Below are 13,945 nucleotides of genomic sequence, written 5' to 3' on the forward strand. Positions count from 1 at the left end.
TTGTATGGTTTTGTTTCACTTTCTCATTATAATATTTTCTTTTTCAGGATACTCGAAATGTTTTAGGTATATCATTGGATACAAGTAAGATTGATGATCAGTTGCTTGTACATGAGAGAGCCTTCAAAGGGCTGCAAAAACTTCGTTTCTTAAAAATTGATACGAATATCTTGAGAGAAGACGACAAATTGCACTTACCTGGAAGTTTTGACTATATGCCCCCTACACTAAAACTATTGTGCTGGTCGGAATTTCCAATGAGATATATGCCTTCTAATTTTCATCCTAAACACCTTGTCAAGATCAAAATGCCGAATAGCAAGCTATGTAAGCTGTGGGAGGGAGTTGTGGTAAGTTTTGAGAATAATATATTTATTACGTTAATTAATGAGGCAGGTCATAGTGTTTGGATGACAATAACGTGTATTATATCTACTGACCTTTGTGTTTAATTGTTGTTGAATACAGTCACTAACATTTCTAAAGGAAATGGATCTGGATGGATCAGCCAACCTGAAAGAAATTCCAGACCTCTCCATGGCTACTAATCTCGTGACACTTAATCTTATGTCTTGCAAGAGTTTGGTGGAGCTTCCTTCCTCTATACGCAATCTCAATAAACTGTTGAAATTGAACATGGAGTTCTGCAACAGTCTGAAAACTCTTCCAACTGGCTTCAACCTCAAATCTCTCGACCTCCTCAACTTTAACTATTGCTCGGAGTTGAGGACTTTTCCTGAATTCTCAACCAACATCTCAGATCTCTACATGAATGGAACAAACATTGAAGAGCTCCCTGCTAATAATATACATCTCGAGAATCTTGATAATCTTTGCATATCAAAAAGAGATAGTGATGGAAAACAATGGGAAGGAGCGAAGGTATAGTTCTAAACTTAACACGCTTTCTCCAAATTGTTTATCGGTGATTTACAATAACATCTCAAAAATGTTAATTTGGTTTAGCAGCTTAGGGCCTTACTGGCGAAGTTGTCTCCCACTTTGACGTCCTTGCAGCTCAGGAATATCCCAAGTTTGGTGGAGCTTCCATCCTCATTTCAGAATCTTAATCAACTGGAGTTCTTGGACCTCGCAAACTGTAGGAATCTGGAGACTCTCCCCACAGGAATCAACCTCCAATCTCTCGAGAGACTAAATTTCAATGGATGCTCACGGTTGAAGAGCTTTCCTGACATCTCAACCAACATCTTGTGTCTCGATCTTGAGAGAACAGGGATTGAAGAGGTTCCTTCGTGGATAGAGAAATTCTTTAAACTCACTACGCTAAATATGAAAGGTTGCAGAAGGCTAAACTGTGTATCCCTACGCATTTCTAAACTCAAACATCTCAAGATTATTGACTTTAAAGATTGTGGGGACTTGGCTAGAGTTGATTTGAGTGGCTATCCAAGTGATGCAGTTTCCGTGGAGTCCTCCTCTTCTCTTCCTAGAGTAGATTTCAGGGGCTGCTTCAACTTGGATCCAGAAACTGTCCTTCACCACCAACAATCAATTCTTTTCAACTACATCTTGTTCCCTGGGGAAGAAGAAGTGCCATCATATTTCACTTACCGTACTACTGGAGTCTCCTCTCTGACCATTCCTCTACTTCACGTCCCTCTCTCCCAACCCTTCTTCAGGTTTAGAGTTGGCGCAGTGGTAACTAATGTTAAGCATGGAAAAAAGATGGAGGTGAAGTGTGAGTTCAAAGACAGATTAGGGAAGAGCTTTCACGTTGGCTCTGATTTCCATATTTATACACTTTTCACGAAAACTCAGAAGGGTAGTCAACTGTTAATTATATTGGACTGTCGTATCCCTCTAAATGAAGGTAATGCTCCTCTAGCTCATGGGAACTACTACGATCATGTCGATATGAATATTTATATAGGTAGTGAAGGTTGGAGATCTACGTTTGAATTAAAAGAATGGGGTATACGACTTTTAGAAAACTGTTCAGCACCGGAGAACCGACTTGGTAATCCAAATGGTACTCTTCCACATGTTCCTGAAGCCGAAGAAGGCAATATGCGGTATACACCTCTTCAAGGACTTGTTAATGAGACTGAACACATTGAAGAGTCGGGAGATAACATTAATGTAGAGACAGAGAGAAGCACGAAGCGAATGCGGGTAAGCATTAAGCATCAATTGAACATAATACTATATTTATCTCTCAAATCTTTTTGTATAATTGACAACTACTTTTTTTACACATGTTTGTGTAGCCGAATTGAAGACAATATGGGGTATGTTGGATATGGGTTTCACCTTGCCTTAACGGGCCTTCCACCTGACCCATCCACGAAATAGTCAACATGGTCCTTGGAAGCATTGACTGGCTGGTTAACTCTTATCGGGCCGGAAAAGTTTCTAGAAGGCCCAATAAGACGGACAGCCCAGTAAACGACAACCCGCAAAGAAACAGCCACCGACTAAGCTTTGAGGCGGTGCCACATCGATCCCAAGGTATGAGGATGAAACGTCCCATCAACTATAAATACCGGGACTAAGACACGCATAAGGGAGAAAGTAACCTGGAGCAGGAGTCTGGAGACAATCTGATTCTAATCCTAAGTACTAATTGTCATATCAGGAGTACATTATCCCGTAATTAGCCGACCGGCTCGTAATGGAATATATTGTAACTTGCTGATCTTTGGCTATCTACATAAAGTCCTTTGTTTTGCCTTCTTTAATTATTATTATTCCCGATCAAGTATCACTCGTTCAACAGGGTATATGCCTCTTCAAGAACTTACTGAGAAGCAGGAAGTGAATGCGTGTAGCATTTAGAATGAACTGAACACAATGCTGCAATGAGTTGCTACGCCGGTTATAATGGAACAACAAGATCAAAGGAGGACATGCAGCGAGACACTCTTCCGTATCTTATTATTGTTCCACAGAGCATAGGTGGAGCATCTTAATTAGGAATCTTTTCAATAGTTTTTGCCACCAATAAAGAGTTGGTTTTCAATTTGTGATTTCATGAGGCTGAAACTGAATATAGCATAACATATATCACACCATTTTTTTTTTAATCATTTGAGTGTAGCTCACAAATCCGCTGCACTATACTATGTAGCAAAACTGCAAGGATCACTTGGTATCACCTTTATTCATCAATTGCCAACCTTTGAAAGGTTACTAAAACCGATGCAGAGGCTGCGAGAGGCAATCAACGCAGTAGTAATGAAGATGGAGCAGAGAACGACGCTGCAAATGTCGACAGGTAACTAATCTGATCTCCTCCCTGGAAACTCATATCAACACAGATTTCTCAACTTTAATATTTTGTTCTTTTTCTTTTTGCTGGTCAATTCAGTGAAACTGCAGCTCCAATGGAAGTGGTGGATGAACCTCCAGTAGAACAATTCAGTGGCACAGTCTCTGCAGCAAGGATTAAAGTTTTTGAACGAGTGTTTGGGCAGCCACATGCAGTGGACACACAGGCTCGAATCGATGACATTTCTATTGCAGATACACAGACTATTGTCAACAACAATAGAGTTGGCGCTTCTCGTTACTCTGTAGATGAGATTATTGCCCTCCTAGAGGTAAATCACAAATTTAGAGAAATGTTTTCTCATTCTTTTGCTTTTTATATAATTTCTTCATAACTTAGTACTCTATTGTGGATTATATGCATAAACAAACTGCAAGATGATAACAAAGTGAAGATCAGCGATGGAAAAGTTCATAACATTTTATCATGAAGAAATCCGTATTATGATATTACAATTCAAAATAGTGTAGCAGGAGAAGAGAACTCTTGGAAACCAAACTATCATTTTGCAAAATACTAGATTTTCACGCGGGCCTATATATTTTTTTTATTGTTTTAATTATTTGTAATTTATGGTTTATGTTTTGTTAGTTTTTAAAATAGAAATATGTTATATTTTTGAGCGTTTTACGGGTTAATTTGAATACTAATTTAAAATTTGCCTATTCTCTAGATTATTATTTTATGATAATAATTTTTTGGTGTGGAAAATATGATTATAATTAAATTTTAGTGGATTGCAAGTAAAATGAGCATATATATAACATTAGGAAATAATGTTGGTACTGATAATTGTTAAATATTATATAATTTTATTTTGGTCGATTTACCATATTTAAGTTTTTTTTTTTTTTGGCAATTTTTAAAAGACTAAGATTGTAAATAAATTTTAAATAACCATAAAATAAAATGATATACTCACTAGAGATGCATAAATAAAATGATATACTCACTAGAGATGAGTTTGGTCTGGTGGTATACTACGCCAGAGATGCTCTCAGTTGCTCAGATTCTTTGGTCATTGGGGGTTTGCAGGTTCTTAAGTGGACGGTTGAAGCCCTGCAAATAATGCATGTAGATCGTGTGATTTTGGAGCTTGACTGAAATAAACCTCAAGACTGGCCACGGCACTGTTTCCTTCTCCAAGATAAACAATACTCTCGCTAGCTTTATCTATTGGGACTGTAAGCATGTCGCGGGAACAGCAAACAAGGCAGCTCGAGCAATCACGAAAAGTGTGACTAGAGAGGGTCGTTTTCATTCCTACATGGCTTTAGGAGGCCCCTCGTGGCTCCAAGACTTACTACTGGCCGATGGCTGCTAAAAACTCTGGTCTTTATTTTTAAGTCTGCAGACGTTTTACTTGGAGGGCTCTAGTAGCCTCATCATCAAGTATCTGTCTGTTTTTCTTCCTTTATTTTCTGCTTCCCTCCCCTTCACATGGGTTTTGTAGTTTCCAGACTTTGTTTTTATCAGACGACAAAAAAAAAAAAAAAATTGCCATAAATAAAATGATAGAATCCAAATGTACTTCAAAAATGTTAGGAACGCATCTGATTACCAAACTGTGGAAACCCAATGGTAAAAAGAGAGTTGTGCTAATTCCTAAAGCCCTTATTCCCAATGTTTTAACCCTATGTTAAATTTATGACGACCTAGAACTCTCTAGTAGTCTAAAAGATCGATGTGTTGCCTTTTTGGTCTCGGTAACTTTCTTTTTCCAAAGCGTGATTGTGTGTTGTCCATGATGGATTCTAAAATCTGATTTCTAAAGTTAATTTTATAATCTGGTTAAATTCTACAAAGATGGATAGAAATCGGCTTTGGTATATACAGAGTAGTTCAACAAAAGCTTGCTGCACACGTTTCTCTGTCAGCCCTGATTCTAAAATCAATAGGATGGTCAAAAAAATTGAATTACTGAATAAATTTTACGTAGTTAGGATCCTAGATGTTTCTGCTTCAGACTAAAGCTTCTCAGAGAAATGTTAAGGCCATGAGCAACGGCAACATGTTATTTGTTCGATATGGAATAATCTTAAATTCGATTATAAAGTGAGACCGTGTCTTTCTTTGCTGTATAGTAATTCCTCACGAGCAAGTTGCTAAGCTTAAGAATTCTTTGAAAAGTCTTAAGAAGGAATGAAGATTGAAAGACTCCATCAGCCAATAAATGTTATCTTGGAAACAAAGACCCAGAAAGAATAAGACTTAAGACTTAAGAGGCTATGAAACATTTGTTCTGTGACCATGTGCAGCGATGATTAATACATCAAACTGGAAACATACGTCAAGTTGCGTCTGAAAAGTCTGAGAACCTTCGGCCGTCAGTCTTTAAAGCAGATGTACTAGTGTAAAAGATTAGACTTGTGTGGCAGTGATTAAGTCAAGCTAGCAAGAGAAATGTCCGAGAAACAGTAGTGATATTGCTACTCAGATGCAATGTTAATGTCTTATATAAACGTCTCACTACTTAGATCTTATATTATTCCAAAATCTTGGCTCTCAGTTTCCTCCTCTCACTCTATCTATGGCTTCTTCATCTTCTTCTCGCAATAATAATTGGCTATATGATGTTTTCTTGAGCTTCAGAGGGGACGACGTCCGCGTTACTTTCCGTAGCCACTTTCTCAAGGAGCTCGACGGCAAACTGATCACTGCTTTCAGAGACAATGAGATCGAGCGAAGCAAATCTCTCTCGCCAGAGCTTGTACAAGCAATCAAGAATTCGAGGATCGCCGTGGTCGTTTTCTCCAAACACTACGCTTCTTCAAGCTGGTGTCTTAACGAGCTGCTGGAGATTGTGAACTGCAACGATAAAATAGTCATACCAGTTTTCTACGGTTTGGATCCTTCTGATGTGAGGTATCAAATCGGTGAATTTGGAAAGATCTTTGACAAGACTTGCAAGAGACATAAAGAGGAAGATAAAAATCAATGGAAGAAAGCGTTGACTGATGTAGCTAATAGGCTTGGATTTGATTCTGCGAGATGGTATTATTTTTATAATTATTTGATTCGTTGCTAATTCATTATTATGTGCTAAATTACATACATGTTTAAATACAATTGGATACATGTTGAAATAAAATGGTTATCTTTCACTTTATTAGGGATGACGAAGCAAAAATGATTGAAGAAATAGCCAAAGATGTTTTGCGTAAACTGCTTTTAACTACATCAAAGGATTTTGAGGACTTTGTCGGCATCGAAGATCATATAGCTAAAATGAGTGAGTTGTTGGGACTAGAATCTGAGAAAGTGAAGATGGTTGGTATATGGGGTTCCTCCGGGATTGGTAAGACTACTATCGCAAGAGCTCTGTTTAACGGGATTTCGAGTCGGTTCAAATGTAGCATTTTCATAGATAGGGCTTTCGTGTCTAGGTGTATAGAAAATTATGGTAGGGCCAATCCAGATGACTGGAACATGAAGTTGCATTTACAAAGAAACTTCCTATCTGTAATTTTGGAGGAAAAGGACGTTAAGATAGATCATCTAGGTGTAGTGGGAGAGAGGCTCAAAGAAAACAAAGTTCTTATAGTTATTGATGATTTGGCTCATCAGTTCGTCTTAGATGTTTTGGCGGGAAAAACACAATGGTTTGGAAGTGGGAGTAGAATCATTGTAGCAACAAATGATAAACATCTTTTGATGGCCCATGGGATTGACCATATTTATGAGGTTCATCTCCCATCTGAAGGTCACGCTCATCAGATGTTTTGTCAGTCTGCTTTCAGGAAAGACTCTCCACCTGAAGGTTTTAGGAAGCTTGTAGTTGAAGTTGCAAGACAAGCGGGTAATCTTCCTTTGGGTCTAAATGTTTTGGGTTCGTATTTTAGAGGGAGGGATAAAGAGTACTGGATGGATATATTGCCAAGGCTTCAAAATAGTTTAGATGGCAGAATTGAGAAGACACTGAGATTCAGCTATGATGGGTTAGATAGCGAAAAGGATAAAGCCATATTTCGTCATATCACATGTCTTTTCAATGATGTGGACGTCACAGACATCAAGTTGTTGCTCGCAGATAGCAACTTGGATGTTAATATTGGGCTGAAACATCTAGTTGATAAGTCCCTCATCCATGAAAGAAGGGGTAAAGTGGAGATGCAACGCTTGCTACGAGAGATGGGTAGAAATATTGTGCGCATACACGAGCCTGGGAAACGAGAATTTTTGGTGGATTCAAATGATATATGTCATGTACTCAATGCAGGCACTGTAAGTTTATTTATTTATAAAATGCTCGTTTCATTACTCAATATATGCCATCTGTTCATAAACGATGAATTGTATGGGTTTGTTTCTTTCTCATTAATATCATGCATATTTTTCAGGGTACTGAAAAGGTTTTAGGTATATCACTGGATACAACTGAGAACAAAAAGTTGGATGTACATGAGAGTGCCTTCAAAAGGAGGCCTAATCTCCAATTCTTAGAAATTGATTTGTGGAAGGAATTGCACTTGCCTAAAGGTTTCGACTATTTGCCCCCTACACTCAAACTATTGTGCTGGCCCAATTTTCCAATGAGATGCATGCCTTCTAGTTTTCGTCCCGAAAACCTTATCAAGCTCAAAATGCAAGAGAGCAAACTACATAAGCTGTGGGAAGGAGTTGTGGTAAGTTTTGAGAGTTATTACTTTTGTTATTACCAAAATGATCAAGGAGGTCACAATGCTTCTTATTTCAGTTTTTTGTTAAAAAATCTTCTGAGCTCTATGTTTAATTGTTGTTGCGTACAGTCGCTTACATATCTAAAAGAAATGGATCTGTCGGGATCATCAAACCTGAAAGAAATTCCAGATCTTTCCATGGCTCATAATCTCGAGGATTGCGAGAGTTTGGTGGAGCTTCCTTCCTCTATACGCAATCTCGATAAACTATTGGAATTATTCATGAGATCGTGCACTAGTCTGGAAATTATTCCAACTGGCTTCAACCTTAAATCGCTCGACCACATCAATTTCGATGGATGCTCAAAGTTGAGGACTTTCCCCGAATTCTCAACCAGCATCTCATTGCTCTCTCTGTTAGATACAAATATTGAAGAGTTCCCTTCTAATTTACATCTCGAGAATCTTTCAGAGCTTAATATATCGAGTGATGGGAAACAATGGGAAGGAGTGAAGAAGGTATGTACAATATATGTCGTTCTACATTTTTTTAACATTACTGAATTGTATATTTGACGTATAACAATCTCTAAAAACTTAATTGTTGATTTGGTTCAGCCGCTTACGCCCTTCCTGTCGATGCTGTCTCCCACTTTGAAGTATTTGAGTCTCAGCGATATCCCAAATTTGGTGGAGCTTCCTTGCTCATTTCAGAATCTCAATCAACTTAGGAGATTGACCATCACAAACTGCACAAATCTGGAGACTCTCCCCACAGGAATCAACCTCGAATCTCTCGAATACCTTTGTTTCAATTTATGCTCACGGTTGAGGAGCTTTCCTGATATCTCAACCAACATCTCAAGGCTCGATCTAGTAGACACAGGGATTGAAGAGGTTCCTTGGTGGATCGAGAAACTCAGTAACCTCACTGAGCTAAGAGAATGGGATATTGCAGCAGGCTAAAGTCTGTATTCATGAACATTTCTAAAATGAGGCAGCTTAAGAAAGCTAACTTCCCAGATTGTGGGGCATTGACTAGAGTTTATTTAAGTGGCTATCCAAGTGGGATGGTGGAAGCAGACAATATTGACACGCTTTCCCAGGAGGCCTCCTCTTGTCTTATTCCTCATAGTTGTGTCCCCAAAGTGGAACTCAATTTAATGGGCTGCTTCATCTTGGATCCAGTAACTGTCCTTCGCCAACAATCTTTTACTTTCAACTCCATGAGATTTTTCAGCGGTAGAACAAGAAGAAGTGCCATCATAGTTCAATCACCGTACTAGTGGAAGCTCCTCTCTGACCATTCCTCTACTTCACGTCCCTCTTTCCCAACCCTTCTTCATGATCAGAATTAGAGTTGGCGTATTGACAACTAATATTCGGGAGCGAGTACATATCATAGTAAAGTCTGAGTTCAAAGACAGATTTGGGAACAGCCTTGATTATGACAGCAGTGATTTTGTAGTTCCTGTTTATTACCCTGATAGGAAGGTAGGCGACTTAACTATATTGGACTATTGTATCCCTCTAAACGAAGATAATGCTCATCTACCTCAAGGGAACTACGATCATGTGGCTATCCGGATTAGGCAAACTTAAGGTAAAAATATCCCAAAGCCGGGGTGTACAGCTGTTAGAGGACTGTTCATCACCGGAGAACGGACTTGGTAATCCAGACACTACTATTCCACATGTTTCTGAAGCCAAAGAAGGCAATATGGGGTATATGCCACATCAAAGACTTGTGCAGTCTGGATTCTTCAACCGTCTAAAGAGTGGGTTACGGTTTAAATTTTATTGGTGGTTCCGTACGATGCTGTTCAGTTTCTTTTTTTTTATTCTCTTTGTGCTTATATTATAAGCTGGGCTTACGATTGGTCAAGTTAGATATTGTAATGACAAAATGTGGTTTGTTGCAGCTTCATCTTGTAAATTCAGACAAAAATTTATGTTCATGCCAAACGTGGTTTGCAGCATCATGTTCAAAAAAAAGCTGCATCTTTGTGAAGACGTAAGATGCAGAGAGACACATTGAGGAGCAGGAAACGAAAAAGAGCAAGCAATGAGGCTTAGATTGAATATAAACGTAAGCTATGCCAAGCCATTAATTTAGTGAATTTGTGTTTTGAATTCCGATGAAAGCAAGCGACAAATGAGACTGAATACGTTGAAGCTTCTAGAGGCAGAGAAAAGAGGAAACAAGTCATAAATTATGTTCATACCAAATGAGCTTTGCTATGTTTGCAGCAACATGTTTAAAAAAAGCTGTATCTTTGTGAAGACGAAAGATGAAAAAACTCAAGATAATATTTTGTTGATTAGAATGTATTTTCCAGGCCGCGAGTTTGAAGACAGCATCGTAGAGACACATTGAGGAGCAGGAAACGAAACAGAGCTAGCAAAAGATGGAGTTGGCTAGAATGGAATCAACAAAATTTAGCAAATTAAAGGGAAAAAATAATAAGACAAAATGCGAATGAAGTGATATTTTCTAGGTTTATAAAATGGATCATTTTTTTCATTCACCAACACTTACAACACAAAACTAACTACCAAAGTGAAGATTTGGAGGACTTGAATATGCCAAAAGGAAACCCAAATCCCAAACAACATCTTAGTTCTAATAACTACATACATGTTTCACATTTTTTTTTATGTGAAACAAATCCACACAATGATACAACCAGAGATGGGAAACCGATCAAACTTCATGATTGGTTTGAGCAGATGTGGGAGGAGGAGGGATCGCTTTACCACGCCCCATTGTGAATCCCCTCGTCCCATCAGGCATTCTCGGGCCAGGTGGACGCTTTGAGACCTCAACGGGATGATGATTATGATGGGAAGATGATGAAGCTGATGGTGCTGTTCCATGTACTGTGGCAAAAAAATACAAAAAAAGCTGGTTTTAATAAATATTTTGCTCTCCTTAGGTACAAGAAGTGGAAAGAAATGGACTTTCTCTAAGAAAAATACCAAATCCATTGCCACCTTGATGATTCTGTCGCCTTCCTTGTCCTCCACCTCTGCCTTTGTTTCCATTTTTCTCCTTACGATGATTGCCACCATCCTGAAAATGGTTAAAAGGACGATACACAATTATAGATAGCTTTCTTGGTTCCTGAATAATGGCACAGCCTTGAAATAATTCGTGAAAGGTGAGATCAAATAATAATAGTATTAAGATGGAACTTACATCATCAGCAGGATTATCAGAATGATGGTGACGGTGAGGCTGATGTTCACGCGTCTTTTTGTTCTTCTCTTCACCAATTCGATCATGAACACGGCCTGTAGTATCCTTATCTTTATCGACTTCCCTCCTAGCTGGTCTTCTCTGTGCAAACTTTCCCGATGATGAATAATTAATCGATTAATAAGTTATAAGCTGTTTCCATATTTGTTTAAGTTAATGGATTCTTCATATTACTTACTGCTTGTTCAAGAAGCTTAACTCGCAACCCATTTCTCCAGTCTTGCTCATTATTCAATGTAGCTGCCTGCACCGAATAGTAAAAGTTGCTAACCACACCGATTCCTCAGAAAAGAGAAAATATACTGGTCTTAAGATTTTTTTGACACTCACCGCAATTTCTGCTGCCTCCACCGTTTCATATTCCACAAAGGCATGTAACTATAGACAAAAGAAGAAGAAGCTAATTACATACAACTATATGCTTGTGATTACAAAAAAGAAAGTTCTCCAAAAAGTTTCATACCCTGGTTCTGATGAATTTTTCCTTCTTACAACCCTTCTCTGGTTCTTCAGCAGCATTTGGATCACATATGGAAACACTTTTTATGCTGCAATTGCAGAAAAATATTGATTAGTATGTAGGATGGATATAAAAGGAGAAATGAGTAACTAGATAAAAAAAAAGAAAGATAGAGCCATGGCACCTTCCAGCTTTACCAAATATCTCCCGAATATTCTCATCTGAATGATCCTCAGGCAAATTTTCTACCAAAACAGTGAAAATCTATGGAGCACAAATCAGTAACAAATACGCTACAAAGGAAGCAAAAACGCAAAACAGTAGTCATAAGATTCATGTTTGAGGAAATAGGTACCTTTGGATCCCTGATCTCAGGAAGAGGACTCAGCCGCTTTACCTTCTTCCCATCAGAGCTAACAACCTGCAGGTTGACCAAACAGATTCTCAACCTCTGTATATGATTTAACATTCCTGAAGCAATTTGATTACTCCAATAACTTACAAGTAACTTGCAAGAATACTACTTGTAAGTTGTAACTACTGCAAAAAAAGCTTACAAGAAAAGATGAGTCCTTTAAGGCTGATACAATCACAGCATGGTCTCGTGTAAGCTTCTTCATTTTATGAAACGTAGCAATGCTAGCAATAGGAACTGCACAATGAAAAGAAAGCCATTGAAATTGTTCTTAACAGTTCCATACTCCAACGGCTATGTAATCATGAAACTAACATTAGCAAAAAATTACTTTATTCCATAAACAAGTAATAATTTTTCAGTAATTCGGATTTAGCCAACTAAAATACTACTTAACATGGTTCTGCAAGAAAAAGTTTTGGTACATGAAAGCACCCACTTTCGTATATCAGTTGCAATTTCTCTATTCAATACGCAATGGTCACAAAGTTTCATACTTTCAATGATATATGCTTTCAGATACCAGAAAGTGCATAACTACATAAGCATATCCTCAAAATTTAGTCTCAGAAAATGGCATAAAACGAAGGGTCAAATGCCTATTTCTAAGAAAAATACTCATTTGCATGGTTTTGCAATAAAAAGTACAGGAAAGTAACCACTCTCGTATATCAATTGCAATTTCTCTATTGAATACGCAATGGTCACAAAGTTTCACACTTATCAATGACACATGTTTTCAAGTATCAGAAAGGTCATAACTACAATATCAATTCCTCAAAGTTGGAATCAGAAACTAGCATAAAATCAAGGGTCTAATGCCTATTTCCAAGTGAAATAAAAAATAAACTAACCAAAGCCTTTTTTGTTTCGCTTCATAGCATTCAGAAGAAATTTGTCAGTAGGCAAATTCTCATCACTAAAGTAGTATTCAACCTGCAACAAGCAAAACACACACTAGATTCAGCAATTAACATTACAGAAGAACTTACCAGCAATAACCCCAGAACCGTAAGAATGTTCTTAGGATTTCAAAATTTCACAATCAATGTTTTCTATCACAAAGCGAAACAAAAAATCACTTGCCTGTCTAATGATCTTCTTCTTCAACTCATCGATTGAAACAACAACAGCAACGTCGGTCTCAACCAGATTATCACCTTCGCCGTGATCTTGATCGCGATCCTCGCCGCTATTTCGCTCGTGGTCAAAATCATCATCCGACGGAGATAAAGAAGGTATCTCGGAGGGAACAACATCATCGGAAGATCCAGTAACTGGTAACGAATCAACTTCATGTGACGGCGATTGCGATTGGGAAACAACCGCGGTGGCGTCTTCTGGTGCCTGGAGTGGAACGGCGGCGGGGATGGAAGGGGTTTCCATGTTGCCGGCGGAGCGAAGAGGAAGAGAAGACATAAGACTCGCCGGAGAAGAGAGAAGAATCGTCACGCTCTCTCCTCTATTGCGTCTTTTTGAGTCTCTTCCTCTTACCTCTCAGCCGACGCGTCTTCTCGCTTCTCCAAATTTTATAATGTTCCAAAGACTTTTTCCTAAACGGTCAAAGGGCTAATTTCGTCATTTTACACTAAACCGCTGCGTATTGGGTCTACACTTGGTTCGAGGTAACTTGATAGGCTTTGATCTAGTAGCCTCTTTAAAAGGCTTTGTTAGCTATCGGTTACTTTTAATACTCCGTTCATAACATGAGATGTTTAGAGAAGTATATCTAGAAATCAATTTTCGTTTTTCTTGTAAGAAAAAAGAAAAAGAAAAAATACATTATGATAAAGTAAAAGTTTCTCTATTATGTGGGTTTTAGATGGCTTTCCTACAACCAAAAATAATAATAATAATAATAATAATATGATATAAAAAAAGGAGTGTAGAATGATTCTTGAAT

The 13,945-nt window shown here is 38.1% G+C and overlaps 3 protein-coding genes and 1 pseudogene across 6 annotated transcripts in view; 3 read left to right on the plus strand and 1 right to left on the minus strand.

Moving 5' to 3' along the window:
- LOC104724755 (protein VARIATION IN COMPOUND TRIGGERED ROOT growth response-like) overlaps positions 1-2,685 on the plus strand; it is a 6,918-nt gene extending 4,233 nt beyond the window's left edge. The window contains exons 3-6 of one of the 2 annotated variants that reach the window (XM_010443300.1): positions 48-350; positions 469-882; positions 967-2,133; positions 2,229-2,685. In XM_010443300.1, the coding sequence (XP_010441602.1) occupies positions 48-350; positions 469-882; positions 967-2,133; positions 2,229-2,237 (1,893 nt within the window). In that variant the 3' untranslated portion in view covers positions 2,238-2,685. The remainder of the gene's footprint in view (positions 1-47; positions 351-468; positions 883-966; positions 2,134-2,228) is intronic. The other variant, XM_010443301.1, reaches the window with a different exon arrangement.
- LOC104728529 (DNA replication licensing factor MCM3) lies at positions 2,743-4,743 on the plus strand. The gene is made up of 4 exons (XM_010447494.2): positions 2,743-2,775; positions 3,147-3,235; positions 3,329-3,560; positions 4,325-4,743. Exons 1-4 carry the CDS (start codon positions 2,743-2,745, stop codon positions 4,391-4,393), a joined length of 423 nt encoding a protein of 140 aa, XP_010445796.1. The 3' UTR covers positions 4,394-4,743.
- Positions 5,795-9,829, plus strand: LOC104724757 (annotated as a pseudogene).
- Positions 10,383-13,565, minus strand: LOC104724758 (la-related protein 6A). Of its 3 annotated transcripts, none has more exons than XM_010443303.1 (11): positions 13,129-13,565; positions 12,897-12,978; positions 12,185-12,279; positions 11,983-12,048; positions 11,812-11,891; positions 11,631-11,715; positions 11,498-11,545; positions 11,346-11,411; positions 11,108-11,248; positions 10,888-10,981; positions 10,383-10,788 (listed from the first exon to the last, which is right to left on the minus strand). In XM_010443303.1, exons 1-11 carry the CDS (start codon positions 13,459-13,461, stop codon positions 10,613-10,615), a joined length of 1,266 nt encoding a protein of 421 aa, XP_010441605.1. In that variant the 5' UTR covers positions 13,462-13,565; the 3' UTR covers positions 10,383-10,612. The 3 variants fall into 3 exon arrangements, with proteins under 3 accessions (XP_010441605.1, XP_010441607.1, XP_010441604.1); XM_010443305.1 differs by having other exon boundaries at positions 10,903-10,981; positions 11,108-11,257; XM_010443302.1 differs by having other exon boundaries at positions 11,108-11,257.

This window comes from Camelina sativa, chromosome 11 (assembly GCF_000633955.1).
Source record: "Camelina sativa cultivar DH55 chromosome 11, Cs, whole genome shotgun sequence".
Taxonomy (NCBI): Eukaryota; Viridiplantae; Streptophyta; class Magnoliopsida; order Brassicales; family Brassicaceae; genus Camelina; species Camelina sativa.

Excerpts from the sequence above, each read along its gene's own strand:
- LOC104728529 (XM_010447494.2), top strand. The coding sequence starts at position 2,743 with ATGCCTCTTCAAGAACTTACTGAGAAGCAGGAA. Across the intron at positions 3,236-3,328 it reads GACGCTGCAAATGTCGACAG|TGAAACTGCAGCTCCAATGG; the intron begins GTAACTAATCTG and ends TGGTCAATTCAG. Across the intron at positions 3,561-4,324 it reads AGATTATTGCCCTCCTAGAG|GTTCTTAAGTGGACGGTTGA; the intron begins GTAAATCACAAA and ends GGGGGTTTGCAG.
- LOC104724758 (XM_010443302.1), bottom strand. The coding sequence starts at position 13,461 with ATGTCTTCTCTTCCTCTTCGCTCCGCCGGCAACATGGAAACCCCTTCC. Across the intron at positions 11,412-11,497 it reads TGGAGGCAGCAGAAATTGCG|GCAGCTACATTGAATAATGA; the intron begins GTGAGTGTCAAA and ends TATTCGGTGCAG. Across the intron at positions 10,982-11,107 it reads CTGATAATCCTGCTGATGAT|GATGGTGGCAATCATCGTAA; the intron begins GTAAGTTCCATC and ends AACCATTTTCAG.